Below are 16,215 nucleotides of genomic sequence, written 5' to 3'. Positions count from 1 at the left end.
TAGCACAAATAATAAATCTACTATTGGTGTTCCAAAATTTCTCCTTGATACAGAACTCAGTGCCTGCCAAGAAGCTGGAGCTCCCACAATGCATTACAGCTGTCTTTCTCTGTGGAGCTTACTACACAAAAGGCCATAGTAATACTAACACTTTTAAATTAAAGGGATTTAAGCAAAGCTATTATAGACACCACTGTACTGCCAGCATTGGAGTAATGTCATTTTTAGAATTAGCTGCTGAAGAAAAAGGAGAAAATGTGTATTCAGTGGTGGGATTCAAATAACAACTGGTTCTCTATCCTAATTTCTTTCAACAACCAGTTCACCAAATTGCTCAGAAGATTAACAACCGGTTCTCCCAAGTGGTGCGAACTGACTGAAACCCACCACTGGGTGTATTATAGCCTGCCTGGGAGTTTCTATGGTCCACAGGCTGATCACTATGGGATAACTAGTGTGAGCAACAACTCTGGACAGGCATCTGATCTCACTGAATAATACTCTCAGGATGTTTTTAAGAGAAATACAGCTGTTATTTTCAGTGAGGTGATTTAACATGTGTCAACAGCATCAGTTACAAATATCATTCTGACACAAGGGATCTACTCACATTCTGCCATGTGGCACTATTGGAAGCATTTAATGCTAATGTCTTATACTGACTGGAGATAATGGAAAATGTGACACAATTCACATTAAAAAGGCATATTGGATCAAACTAATATAAGCATCAGCAAATATATTAAAGATATCCATTACATAGCCACTGACACTGAAGAGTAACTAAATACTTGAAAGATGAATTGGGATTGACTTGGACAAACAGCAAAAATTGCCAAATAGTATTACAAATTGGAACACAAACCACCAACAACAACTACTAATCATGAAGTTTACTGTCACGAATCTACTCTGCCAATACAATAATAATTCCTTTTACTAACTTAAATATGGATTTGGTCGGCTTCTATACCATGCTACCATCTACTTGTAAAATTTGATACTTTGCGTATCTGGCAACCATGTGTGGAATCCAATTCTCAGAATTCCCAGCCAGATGATGTCCACAAATCTTAAAGGTACCAAGTTTGAGAAACATTGTTCTAAGTCAGTGGTTCCCAAACTTGGCAACTTTAAGACTTGTGGACTTCAACTCCCAGAATTGTGGACTTCAACTTCAGCTCTGCTGGCTGGAGAATTCTGGGAGTTGAAGTCCACAAGTCTTAAAGTTGCCAAGTTTGGGAACCACTGTTCTAAGTGATAAAGGCTAAATACAAAATCCTATCTCATTTTGCATTTAACAACTCACTTTGCTGTATGAAAAGCACAACCTGTTAGGGTCATTATCCAAAAGATAGGACTGGGATTTATTTTTGCTAAAGTTGTGGTTGCAAGAATTTTCTGGGGTGTATAAAACCAGTCTTAAGCCTATTTTTGAGATTATACTGTTTAGTCTTTTTCATTTCAGAATTATAGAAAAATGTTAAATTTGAAGGCACAGAACAATAGAATATGGAGGACTGATTGGGCAAGTGTGGATATACAGAATCCAGTGTTATTCATACTTACCGTAATATTCAATATTGCTTACTGAAATCGATGGGAAAAGTAAGTTTTGAAAAATACAATAAATTGCAGAGTATGAAATTACTTTGGGTCAGTTCTTTCCAACGGGAAATGAGGATTAATTAAGGTGCTTTACATAGCATGAATTCTTGAGAACATAGCAGTTCAAGTTGCAAAAAACAACAACAATCCACCAGTCATTCACAGCAAGCTTCCTTGTGCCCTTTCTCTAAAACAGAATTATATGTTTCAGCCTTTTTTATTTTAGGTAATATGACATGATATTGGAACTGTTTGGTAAGCACTGTATCTTTTAAATTATTTTATGGACTGGAAAAGTTTGTACTTAAGTTCCTCCAGAATTTTCAACCCACAGAGGAAAAATTAGATGGAGGAAATTATCCTAATCCTAATATAGTTTGTATAAAGATACTTTCTAGATAACAAACAAGGAAATAAGTATTCACTAAGTGTCTCACTTGAATTCCTCAGTTGGTCATTATGAATGGAATTCTTCACCAGCTAATAGAACTCAGATATTCCTAAAATGTATCTTCTTAAACAAATATGTCAACCCACATCAACACAAGGAATAGTTCCATGCTCTGAGTCACGACAAAAACAGATTACCCAATTCTTCTATTTCCACTAGTTAGGACAAGTTATTTTTAGTAACGCCTTGCCTCAGCTTCAGATTTAAGCAGGTATTTACCAGAAAGATAACTACCCAAGTAATAAACTGTGTTCCAGAGTCATCTAGTTTCTAGGGAAATGGGAAAACTTTATCTAAGATTTGTGCTAAGTTTGATTTCTAGGTTTGCTAGTCAATGCTTTAGCATCTCCAGCATCTTTTATTTTATGCAAGCTTAGCCATTGCATGGGAGGTTTTTGTGCCCATTTTTTTTTTGTCCAAGTTGGAATCTCTTTGTATCAGAGCTGCTTGTGGTCTGTCTCAGTGGTGAGTTCCGGATCCCGTATGCTGCAATGGGGCCAGGCGTCCACCTCAGGCACACATGCTGTGCACACATATGCACCCGACCTCAAGTTGCTCGGCAGAGGTTGCACAGGCACTGTATGTGCACAAATGGCCCAATTGGCTTAAATACAGGTAAGGAATGCAGGTGGATGGGTGAGCCCTCAAAAACACCATTCCAGTATGGTGGCCATGCTCCAAGATGCCACCGGTACGCTGATACCGGGGCGTACCAGCCAGAACCCACCACCGGTCTGTCCCATCTTTATCTATGCATGTATATTTTTCCATTGGCTGTTCTAAGATGCTTTCTATGATTTTTTTTTAATGGTCTATCCAGCTGAACCTTATTTTGGGTGACTCAAAAACAAGACTGTGTAGATTCCTTGGCAGCATTTTTCAAAGTGACCTGCCATCAACTTCTTCATAGGGCTGAAGGCAGAACTAGCTTTCATGTCTAAGGCAGTAATCGAACTCACAGATTCCTAGGCTCTAAATCAGCATGTTAACCGCACCACCAAACTGGCTTTTGTCTATAATTTTAGAAGCTCTATATTTTTAGTTCCTCACCGCAGAATGTCTTGCATGTGACTATTTAAATATATATTTTTACCTTCTTTCTTTTCAGTTTTATTCTAGAACAAAGCTTGATTCTATGTATATCTTATGACACTGACTTAATTCCTAAAGTAGAGGGGGGAGTTGATCTCCCTAATCATGCACCTAAACTCCCCAGGCCAAACTTTCAACTGTATGACACTGTAGTCATAAAGTAGAATTTAAAGTTATAATGATTTGAAATTTTTTTGGGATTTATTAGATTTATTTTCAAATTAACTGCTAAATAAAACATTTGTCATCTTAGGGTCCTATATTAAAGAGCTGAATTCTGAATTATTTCTATTATTAATGAGACTATTAAAAATTAATTACAATGAATCTTATCCTTTGCCTTAGGTTTAAAAAATAATGTATCACAAAAGTACTTTTAGCCTCATGGATATTTTTTCTTTCCAAAAGCACTTTTAAATTTAGAGCCTTTCACCCAATAGGATTATGATAAAAAAAAAAAAAACCAAGCCTGGAACCTGCCAGTATGCATTAAATTATTTTGTTGTAGTGAGAATAAATCTAGTCATAGTGAGATTCGAAACGAATACAACCTACAGAAGAAGAATTTTCACTCCTTCTCATGTTTTTGGAACTTTCTTTATTACCTTTGGACAGGACATCAACCTACACTGAAAAACTTGTATTTATTCTTAATGTCATTTTGCCAAAAATTAATCTGAGATATTTCTTACAATAGAAGGAGTTCAGATTTAGAAGGAAAAGAAACATTGTATTAGCTCAGAAATGTTTTTGCTTTGTTCAGGACTCAATTCAGTTGCAAAAATTGCAGAGTAGAGCTATTATACTATATGTATAGTATAGAAACATCACTATCAAAATTTCATAAAGATTTTTATTAACATGTTCTGAAATTTTAACATGGCATTTGGGTCAAAAAAGGCATAATTATTTTGATCATCCTTCTTATATTTAACTTTACATCAGCATCCTGTAAAAATTTCCCCAAAATACAAACTCCAGATCTCATTAACACTTATTACTGTTCTTAACAAAATACAGTATTTTACAGCATTTGGTTTAGTGAGTTTTTGTAGCTGATTAAGCTACCGTATTTAAGATGCGCCTTTCCCCCCCCCCAAAAAAAGGATGAAAATCTGGGTGCATCTTATACATTGAATACAGCATTTTTGGCCTCCCAAAACCCTGCCCCCTTTGCAAAAATGGATGTGCAGAGGGTTTGGAGGCCTGCAAAGTGCTCCTGAGGGCTGGGGAGGGCAAAAAAAAGCCTCCCAAAGCCTATGCATGCCCTATTTTTTGCCCATTTTTGCCCCCGCCCTCCAGCCCCCAGGAACACTTTGCAGGCCTCTCAAACTCCCTACATGCCCCATTTTTCACAAAAAACGAGGCATGCAGAGGGTTTGGGAGGTCTACAGAGTGCAAAAACTTTTTTTAAAAAAATTACCTCTTCAAAATCTTGGTGTGTCTTATACTCCAGTGCATCTTAAAGTCCAGAAAATACAGTAAATGCTGTAAATAAATTACTCTCTTCTTCTCTAATTATCAGCAACAACAAAGACTTGAGCACAAGAAGAAAAAGTAAAGCCTACATAAAGTCATTTTTATTTATCCTATTGTATGTAGGTGTGATTCTAGAAAGGCAGTATTAAATATTTAGAATAAATAATATAATACCCAAAGAAATAAAATGCATTCATCCCATCCCTGTGGCAGATGATTCTTTTTGCCACCTTTCATAGATTATTTCAAAAGTAGCATTGAGTTAACTGCACATTTCAAATTGGTCTCTCACCTTTTTCACAAAGTGCTCCAACATAGCTTGGAAGACAAAGACAAGCAAATGTATTGACACCATCAATGCACGTGGCACCATTTCTACAAGGACTGGATTGACATTCATCGATTTCTATTCAAGAAAATTACAAACAAATAATGGTTTACAACAGCTATTCTCATTTTCACATTGTGTGTGTGTGTATGTGTGTGTATTATATAAAGTAGTATTATATCAAGTAGAATAATTTATTAATGGATTTCAGGCATCCCAATATATAAACTTAATTTTTTTGCACAATATTTGAATATACTTGCCACACAGAGAACTTTTCTAAATGCAGCACATCAACCTGCCCTTGTTAAAAATCATCCTAAATCTCTAACCTGCACCTTCAGTTTACCTGTCACTACTTGAACTGCTGGGGGGAAAATATATTACAGCAATTCCTTTTTCAAAAGGAAAATCTGGGTAATTATTGCTGCCAAGTGTCCAACTTGTTCTAACCTGTCAACATGAAACACTGAACTTCTGTACCTCTTAATGGCTGGAGGCATTGTCATTCATGCTGTTTATTTTATCTTTATCTTGCTGCCCATTCAAAATAAATAATGTATGAAATAATACGTTACAAATCTTCAAAAAGTAAAAATCCAGGTTGTATGGAATAATTAAATAACAGGAAACAAACCCATCAGAATAAGGAAATCTTTTATTACTAAAATTGCTTCATGCCTTTGGCTGAACGAACTCAGCAAACAAAAAGACCCTTTCTTTCATTAATTTAATAAGCATTCTCATGTCTTCAAAGACTAGTTTTTAATAAATTTTATTAAATAAGGATGACACAGACTATTCTAATTAGATCTGGAAAGGTATGGGCATTTTTGAAATATCCTTCCTCATTTGGTACCCTTTAAATATATTTGATTAAAAATTCAGAATATCTATCTAGCATGTATTCCAATATATGTGCACAGCACCAGTTGGAGAAGATTATTTTAAAAAATAAATAAATTTTGTCTTCCTGTTTCCAAGGCTCTGTTAAACTGATTCTATGTCTGGAAGCAAATTAGGTGCAGCTATTAATGGACACATACATTTGAAATAGATCAGTATTTTTTCCTTAAAGCATCCATTTATCAAAACCAGATATTAATATTATAATTTGCTTATCTATTATTTATACCTGATATAGTCTTTTATTTATTGAAGGAAAAAAAGAAAACAGCAACATACAGATAAAATGTCTTACTATGCAACACCATTAGGTAGAACATGAATAGAAAAGTATAGCAAATAATGCATGTTTTATAACCCTGGTGATATTTACACTTAGATATTCCATTTGTATGAACATGGATTGCATTTGCTGAATGGCTAGTTGAGTATAGTTGATATAAATCTCATTATTGCCTGAACTTTAATGTTCATTACTGAATTTCTTCTGCACATTAAAAAAAATTAGACAGTCAAAAATAGCAAAGCATTTATTTCTTACCTATTTCACAACGATCACCACTGTAACCTGGCATACAGGTGCAGATATAGAAAGAGTCACGTGGGTAACAAGTGCCCCCATGCAAGCATGGATTGCTTTTACATAGATCTTGGCCTGTAAAAATGAGTTCATTGAAAATAGCTATATATTTTTTTAAAGTTAGTTTGTTTCTGTGCACAAAACTTTTCTGAATTTATCCCAAGTGCTGCAATCTGTTACATTAACAGATTAAACACTATAAGCATGCAAGCAAATATAATTAATTAAGCATAAGGTGTGGCAATAACAATAATTCATGCTTTCATAATATAAATGAATTTACTACATCAGGAAAAATTATTTTGAACAATATTTTGTTTACTTCAATGATGCTTTGTTTTGATTTTGGCAGTCTTAATATTTTGTTGAGGATTTAGCTGATATGATATGACAATTAATTATAGCCAAAATAGTTAAAACAAGTACACAGTGAATGAAACATGTATTATCTGAACGAAGTTAGTTTATGTGCAATGACTGGGTAGACAGAACAACAATTCTTATAACGTACATTTTGTTTGTTATCATCTCAGTGTGAATTGTGACCTTGGATAAACACAACCTTTCAATTCACACTATATTTAATCAATTTATAAGACATTCTATTTTAAAAAATATCACCCAGAACTCAATTTATTTTTTGAATCTATTGTCTTGTCAAATAAAAAACTTCTAAGGTTTCTTTTGTATTTTTAAGTAAAGGTTACATATACGTAAAACTATTACTTATTACTAGAATGACACCAACATATTAAGTAATTATGTGAATCTGTTGTGTCTGAAAGTATATCAGGCCCAAATTGCACCTTTTTAAATATAACTACTGATAAAATATTCTATGCCTTGACTACTTATTTTGTGCAAAACCCTCAATAGAAAACTATGAGAAATCTTCTCAAATCCTTCCCATTGGGAAAAATAATCTAAGCTAAATATGGTGGATGTCCACAGAAATTCTCAGAATTTAAATGTCTTACATAGCTAGCTATCCAACTCATGAATCTCTTATCTGTATGAATACTTTATCCACAGTAATACTGATTTCACATGTTGAATCACACTGCACGTGAGCACAATGGAAAATAATAAAATTATTGCAAATTCCAGGGAAGGGAAAGCAGACAAGGGAGAACTGGTATTCAGTCTGCTGTCCGGTGCGAATAGCTTTCATTTCAAGATCTGTATATAAAAATGAATTCCACTTTTTCCCTCCAAAGTAACTATTTCTCTTTCACAGTTAGCCACATACATATTGCTGTATCTCTTAATATCATTATGATTCAGTGATTTCCAAAAGTCTAACATTATTGCATTAGTAATATTTTTTCTATTCCAAAATATTGACAAATATTTCACATATAATTCATGCAATATCTTTTTTCTTCTTCATGCAACCAGTTCTGAATTTTTCAGGGTCCACATTTGAATGCACAAATGTACCAGGTGAACTAGACAACTAGGTCTAGCTATCATAATAGAAACTTCTGTCACCATTCCAATGATCGTTCAGTTCACTTACTACATTTGTTCATATAATGTGTGGCATATATTATCGTCACAGTTTATCTTCAAGCAAGAACTTTCTGATAAATAATTGTGGCAGAGGAAAGGATGCACTTAAACAGCTTCTCCCTTACCTGGGATCTGAATTGCTGAGCCTTCAACTGAACCTTCACCTTGACCAATCAGGAAATCTGATCCATTGGTAACATCCAGAAGTAAAAATGGTGGAGTTACAAGTTCATTTGCATTTACATCCTCTGTATTTATTGTTTGTTTGTTTGAATCAGAAATGCTTCCAGGACCTGAATATTCATTTACAAGGTTAGAAGAAATTGTGGTTGACTTTGGTTGGACTGTTTGAAGTTTCACGGTTTTATCTGCAGATGGTGGTGGTGAGATTGGCCAAACACTGGCTTCCCCATCAGCACCAAACACTCCACCCGTTTTACTCTCATGTGGAATTGAAGAAGGTATGCTATGTATCCATAACAAACTTCCATCAGCACTATTTCCATCTAACTGATTTAGCTCTTTTACCTTCTCGGGAGTTTCTTCTTCTAACAGGTCTTCAGCATCAGAATGAAAAAAGCTTGATGGTATCACATCTTTTGAAATAAATTCTTCAAAAAGAGTTGTTTTTTCGGTAGCATCTTTTGGCATTTCTTTTGTTTCCTGTACATGTCCATGAGATGTAGTTATACTTTCAAGGAAACTGTTCTCCAGTTCCACATTAGGAAATGCTGTATTATTGGACAAATCTTTCAGAGCAGGTTTGTAAGTTACTGCTGCGTCAGCACTAACTTCTCTAAAAGTTTCTGGTGCTGGCAAACCATGTTTGCTAGAATCACTTGATGATGAAGAACTTTGCATGACTTCTTCCTCTGGGTGTTCAGAAACACCATTGAGTAAATGCACAGTCACAGGCAGTTTGGGTGTTTGCGTTGTGAGAAGCAAGTTCTTCATAACTGTTTCTGTTGATTTTGTGAGTTCAATTTTCATTCCTTCATAGCTTATTTCTTTAGCTTTTGTTACATTTTGTGAAATAAGCTGATTTGAAGCAGTACTTTCTTCTGGTTGGTATGTGGTCAAAGTGTGTCCTGTTTTTAGAGGCATGTTTGCTAGAGTTGAAGGAAGAACCACAGGTTTCTCTTTATCCATCTGTACTTGTCCCTCTCCTGACATGGTGGTAATTTCACTTTCATCAGCTACTACTTGATTATCTGATGGTGTTGGTTGTTCAGATTTGGATTGTATCATTTCTTCAGATTCTGTACGTTCAATGCCATCTCCTACGTCTCTGGTATTTTCATTAGAAGTAATTGGAGATGATATGGTAGAACTGACAAGAAGAGGTAGTGTTGGAAGCAGAAGGGATGTTTTAAGTGGATCCTGAGAAATTTCACTTTCTGTTGTGAAAGACGCAATATCTCCTGAACCCACCTCTAATGTTGGGGTATGATCAGATAAGATAGATTCACTGTGTATGAACTTATTACCTACAGAACTGCCTTGGTTATCTGTAATTTTATCATCAATTAACATTTCAGGTGTTGTATTTTGAATTTTAATTGCTGATGTATAAATATTATATGTTGAGTGTCTTCCAGGCCTTTTAGTTGTATGATCTATAATATCTTCAATATTTGAATTTGATTTCAAATTATCAACATCAATAATTGTTGTTTCATCAAGTATTACTCCATGCCCTGTTCCAATAATATCAATGAAGCTAGAAATATCTTCAGAATAATTTTTTTTGAAACCAGCTACAGGGATAAGATCTTCATAGTCTTTTATGTTGTTTGTGGAACTCTCATATGAAAAACTCTCTGAGATGTCACTATCAGATGTTGCTGTTTTTTCATGCTTCTCTGTCTGAGTGTTTGGTCCTTTTTGGGATACATCCATTGTGTCCCCTGTGTTCTCAATATCTGAATAATGAGGAGGACGAGTTAGAAGTGGTAGCTCCCAGTTTGGTAACTGGGTAAATGATTCAGATTTTTTCTCTATTACGTCTTGCCAGCCAGATCCTTCCCCAGAACCATCATGGTTTCCAGCACCCGACACTTTGGATAATAAAGTGGCATGTAGTGTTTCTATTGTTCCACTGGAAGGGGGTTTGATAAATAATTTTGAAGCAGAAGTTTTATTTTCATGCTTTACAAACACCCAGGCTTTCCCTTGAGAAGTTCTATCTGTTTCAGCTAGTACATTTTGTTCTCCCTGGTAAGATTTTTCTTTATTCTGATCCTGTTCAGAAATGAACCAATTTATAGTAGATGTCTCATGATGTACAATAGATAACACAGGAAAGGTTTCATCACTGGCTGAAGACAAATTGTCTTCTAGCTTGGAAGGATATTTAAATTCATATTTGGAATCATCATTATGCCTCTCAAATTCTTCATGTTGTTCCTCTGAAAAAAGTTCTTCTGAACTTTTAGGATAAGGAGTGTCAAGTTTTAATGCATTAGAACTTTCTTTTAATGTAGCAGAATTTCCAGGGGCAGTAGTATGAACTAGAAATAATTCATTTTTTGAGTCTTGTTTTGACAAAAATGGAACATGAGTTGCTGTGGTTATTGGTCTATATATTGTAGATGGGGGTGGAAGGGTGTGACTGTCTTTGGCAGGAGTAATCTTTTCTTCCAACCATTCTTCTTTCTCTACATTTCTTAATAAAGTGCTTGCAGTTTTATCATATGAAGGCGGATATTTCTGTAAAGATTCAGTAACAGAATTAATATCAAATTGTAGTTCTTTTGCATGTGTATTAAATTTAGAAGTACCAGAAATTTCTGACTGTTGTGTTACGGATTCTGTTTCTATAATTTTTCTTTTTTCTTCATAATATATTTCTCCTTCCAAATGTGGGGTTTTATCAGAAGCTTTTGTTCCTAATACATTTGGCATTTCCTGTGCCATTTTTGACTTATTAACGAATGCTCCCGTAATATTTTGGTTCATTAAGGTTACTATTGTGGTACTACTTATGTTTAATGTTGTAACCAATGGATGCTGAAATACCATGCTAGATTCCTCACTTTTATTTTTTATTTGATTTTTAGATTCTTGTACCAAAAATTCAGATGAAACTGGTTTTTTTGTAGAAGAGTATGTAATAGAATCTACGTCTCCAGAACCTGGTTCAATCAATGGTAATTTACTATTAATTTCTTTTTCTTTCGAAGTATAATTTTGCAGCTTCATACTACTTGTGTCATTAACTGATTCATCTCCAGAGCCTATCTCCACAAGATCAATTGTTTTGGCAAAGGTAGTTGGAGAAATGTTTTTTCTATCTTCCAACTGAAGAGATTCCATTCCTTCATTTACTATGAATTCAGAACTTCCTTTCTGCAGAGTTATGTTATTTGTCACTACTATGGAATCCTGTGCAGTACTGCTGGAATGTTGTGCAGTCCTATCAGTTTCTATTAATTCTGGTATTAACTTCATTCCTACACTGATGGCAGGAGAAATATTTGCCATACTAGATGTTTCAAACAAATTTGTTTGCTCTTGTATTGTTATAGTTGTTATCACTTCTTCATTTGTCTCCACAACAGACTTGTCATTAAATGGCAATAGCACACTTGCCTCTGATTTATCTGATGCTCTTTGGCTGTAAGTTTCATTTTTTGATACTTGACTTTCTATTCTAGTGTCTGTAGCGTCCCCATACAATTCAGCCTCCAACACATCCATTGTATGATTAGTATGAATAGCATGATTCAATGGTGGTTCACTTGAAATACTACCTATTTCTTTTCCTTTACTGCTTTCATATTCAGACCTCATTGGAAATGAAGTCTGTGTAGTGGCTTGAGTCATACTATCAATTCCTCCAAAACCTGCATCTAGAAATTGGGAGTCTATACTTACCACTTGGCTGGTAGGACCCCCCAAAAGTATTTCTTTATTAGGTTTCCTCCACAATTCTCCATCACCAGATTCTTCATTAATGGACAATCTATTTTCTGTTATTTCTTTAGTTTTGAGAGGAGAGATTGTTTGGGTGACAGCTATGGATCCTTCACTCACAACTCTGATGTTATCACTTAAGTATTCATTGCTATTAAACAAGTTCTCTGTGCTGAAAGCAGTTGAATTATCCATATTTAAAGACATAGAGCTTGTACTGTCTTCCTTATCCCCCTCCATATTAATTTGACTTTTAGTAGTGCTCAACATTATTTCAGTAATAGAGTCAGTAGTCAAAGATTCTAAAAGACTATGTTCAGCAACAAACATGGTCTCTTTATACAAAGAAGCAGGAGATTGTGAAGCAGAAGGTTTAGGTGGAATAGGATTTCCATCATCTGAGAAAATTTCCTGACTAGGATGTTTTTCTTGTATTCCTGGTTTTATTAATGCACTAGTTGATTTATAACCGTCTTCTTGAACAGCTCCAGACCCTTCTGATATATTCAATAAATTAGTACTGGACGTGGTTGTCAATAAATTTATGTAAGAATTAAGTATATTATGTCTAACGTTTGTATTATAATTTTCTTGCGGAACAGAAGTGTCATGTTGAGCTACTATGTCATCTCCAGTGTCTAAGTATATAGTGGTAGAATGAGGCAACCAACCTTGAGTAGAAGCTGTTAGAATTAACTGTTCAGGGTCTTCTTTTAGCTCCATGTTTGTTGTGTGGGGAGAAGCAGAACTTATTGATTCAGGCTGGGCAGTTAAATCTTCTAAGTGTTCTGTTTCAGACTGTATCAATTTCTCATTATTGTCTGATAAGGACTGGCCATGGAGATATATTATCTCATGAATTTTATGTGTAGTTTCTGGGTCTCCACTAAATACTTCTTCCACGATATCATATTCTGCTCTTAGCTTTTGTGTAGCAGCAGTATCTCCAGTTGATTCACTTGGCTGTATTGTGGCCAAGAACTCATTATCAGACACCATGTTAGTTTCATTGATATGCAAAAAATTTACATTTTTGGAATGCGCTAAAATTTGATCACTTCTTGCTTCTTCAGCTTTTATATCTTTAGGTGCCGGGGTCACTTGCTGCTTTCCATTAATAAACTGCAGTGGTGGAGGAGTTGTGATAGCAGTAGTATTTTCACAGTCAACTTCTTCACTCTCATCTTCCTCCAGAGGATATATTCCAGGAAAGAAAGGGTCGACAATGAGGATATCATCAGCAACATCCTCAGGACTTTCTGTACAGGGTTCCTCAGTGGCTGATTCATCTAGTGGGGGCTCATCTAGTTCATGATGGATGTGGTAACCAAATATATCCCAAAGTCCAGGCAATGAATCTGTAAAACAAAGAGCCTTTAATAATAATTTTAGCATTTCAATTTGTTATAGGTAGTAATTAATATCATATAAACAACAATACTATTAATGCATTAAAAGGAAAAATGTATCAAATATTCCATGTTCATTCAATAAAATGTTGTTGGCACAGTAAGGGTTCATTACTACCTCTTAAGTTTTCACAGACATTTCTGTTCTGAAAGGCACACCACTCTAGCATCTCTAGATCTTGCAACACTGCCAGCTACAATGCTGCTATTTTACTCCTAACTGTTGAACACCACACCACAATTATTTTAAATTGGGTTCTCTATCAGTTGTGCAGACCTTGTCTAAACATTAATAGAGGGTAATAAAAATGTCTGTTTTAGGCACATGTATAAGATCAAAACATTTCAGTAGGTATCAAAGAGCTAGCTACATCAAGTTGGCATTCATTTTTCTTGGTCTGTATAATACTGAATTCATATAAAGACAATTTGCACAAATAAACTTTTCTGGGGTGAAATTCCCTCTATTTTACACAAACTTGCAACCATGTTTTCTTTTGCAATATTCAAACAATTCTTCTTCACAGCTCCTTTATAAAGAAATATTGGCATGATTATAGTATCACCATGGGCAATTTTCACTCTGGAGCTTGCATATAAAAAAGCAACAATAATACATCTTTAGAATTCCAGTTGACGTTACTAATGGCTATCTGCTTCACAGTACATTAAGGATTCTCAAACATTGATAAACTGATAAATATATTCATATCTATGACCTTACTTGATCAAATATGATTTCTTATGCTGCTGTTAATCAAATAATTTTGTTGATGGGAAGGGACAAAACTGGTAATGAAATTTATACCCAGACACTGTATGTAGATACAGTGTACCTTTCTTATTTTGACAGTGGCTATAAAATAAGGAAGTCAGGGTACTAGTAAGCTCACATGTTTTATATGTCGTGATCTAAAATGTTCAGCAGAATTTCCCAAATAGTATATTATAGCTGGTGAGTGAGATAAATATAAGAATGCATTATCCATGGAAGCAGTAGTATTATATAACAATAACACTTTAAGAATCAGCGAACTCAATAGCAAATCTGAATCTTTCCAAACATGTTTTACTAAAGTCTATGAAATCTTTTACATTTAGCAATTTTGGTAAAGGTTTTTAAATATGTTTATCTCTTATTGTAATTAATCATATATCAGTTACATTCATGGTTTAAATAAAAATGACATTTAGGCGTGTCAAACATCTAAGCATTTTTTATGCTTAGAATCACTAGTGGGAACAGTGTTCTTTCAATCTAAAGTAAAGTATATTTACTTTAGATTGAAAGTGGAAGGTCATTTAAAATTCTCAATGCTGGAAACTAAAAAAAACTTAATGAGCTGGTCAGGTTAATAAAGAATGCTGAGCAGCTGGTTATCAGCTAATGCCACAGGAAAGAAATCCAAAAAGTGTCTTTTCTTCAAAGAAGCTGATGTTAATGTATCACTGAAGTCAAGAATCTGAAAAATATTGATGAAAGAAAGTGTCTTCATCTCAAAAGCTGCAAATCTGTGTTTATTTGTTTGGAAGTAACTCACTGAATTCAGTGGGACTTCTGTCTGAGAACCCATACATCGAATTAAGTTATAGCGAATCTGGTAGTTTAAAATGATATAAAATATTGATTTACATTCTAATAATATAATAGTGGTATTTTAAAACATATGGTGGTCCATGAGACTAGCACTGGGTCAAAATAAAGTGTGTGAGAGATGTTCTGCAGTGCTTCAGAGCATAATGTAGTTCACCTCTGTCATTCTTTAAGCTAAACTTTAAACTATTAATTATCCCCAGTTTAATATTTTATATTATTACAAGCGAGTCAGGTTTTATCCAAATCTTGTAAAATTTGGATAAAAATAATCATGACACTTAAAATTAAAAATAATCATGACACCTGAAACTGTTGATATGATGCAAATATATCATGCAAAATTAAAAGTACAAAAACTAATCAGAACCATGAATACTATTTCGAACTGCTGCCACAGTCAATAACTTCCAAGAAAAACTAATGTTAGAAACCACTCAGTGGCAAGTAAGATCATGTAACACATGCAATAAATAATAAATATGCACATTACTGGACCCTATTTATCACTTTTGAGTAAAAAATATTTGTTTACTGAGCATTACTTGTTTAATCAGGCTCAGCTTTTGTCTCATTTTCATCAAGTTATATCAAAGAAAATTTTGAGAAACAAATTACTTCTGAATGGGATTTAAGAACATTACTGTATTATAATTAAATGATGCCTGCCACTATGAAAATTAGGTACTGTACTAAGACATTGCTGTAATGATCCCCATCTTTTATCACTATTTTATCATTAAAATAGCTTATTGTAAATTGAGAATACTAATAAATTAAAAAGAAAAAATACAGATGTTGTGCCATATATAGTTCCTCTGTTCAACAATGATTTTGATTGGTCGCTGTAAAGCCAAAAGCTTTGCAATGTTAATTATTTAATAAATGACTCTAAACTTTAAAATTAGCTCATTCGAATATGTTTGAAAAGTGTCACTGTTTAATAATCATTTAAATATTTATATTTCATAAACCTATTTACATTTATAGTACCACACAGAGCATTTGCTCTGACTTTGGTTTAATGAGCAATGACCCATATCTGCGTTGCCTCAGGATATTTCTTCAGCTAATATCATTAGCTTGCATTGTCTATGTCAGACTTCTTTTGGCTCACAAGACAAAATGTGGCAAGAATGCAGTCCCAGGACACAAGAGTTCAGGTAACAAGACTATGAACTCATTACAAAAGAATTCTAGGGACTGCTATTATTAAATGTAACTACTATTTATAATCATGTTCCTATTTCTTCTGCCTCCTTCTCTTTTGGATAAGGTTGGAAGATAGAGTGTCATCAATTCCTTGATTTGGTAACATCCTGTTCTAGTATCAGTTTGTTC

General features: G+C 34.3%; 1 protein-coding gene across 3 annotated transcripts in view; it reads right to left on the bottom strand.

The window, feature by feature from the left end:
* Positions 1 to 16,215, bottom strand: part of VCAN (versican) — a 92,847-nt gene that overhangs the window by 25,066 nt on the left and 51,566 nt on the right. Inside the window, exons 8-10 of one of the 3 annotated variants that reach the window (XM_014057244.2) lie at positions 8,082 to 13,229; positions 6,406 to 6,519; positions 4,923 to 5,036 (exon numbers count right to left, since the gene is read on the bottom strand). In XM_014057244.2, coding sequence (XP_013912719.2) covers positions 4,923 to 5,036; positions 6,406 to 6,519; positions 8,082 to 13,229 — 5,376 coding nt within the window. The remainder of the gene's footprint in view (positions 1 to 4,922; positions 5,037 to 6,405; positions 6,520 to 8,081; positions 13,230 to 16,215) is intronic. The other 2 variants (XM_014057245.2, XM_014057246.2) reach the window with 2 other exon arrangements.

The sequence above is a fragment of the Thamnophis sirtalis genome, unplaced genomic scaffold, assembly GCF_051295495.1.
Source record: "Thamnophis sirtalis isolate CommonGarterSnake01/CBP01778 unplaced genomic scaffold, rThaSir2_p1.2 scaffold_5, whole genome shotgun sequence".
NCBI classification, from domain to species: Eukaryota; Metazoa; Chordata; class Lepidosauria; order Squamata; family Natricidae; genus Thamnophis; species Thamnophis sirtalis.
Note: the sequence above shows the minus strand (reverse complement) of the source record. Positions and strands in the feature narration are given on the sequence as shown.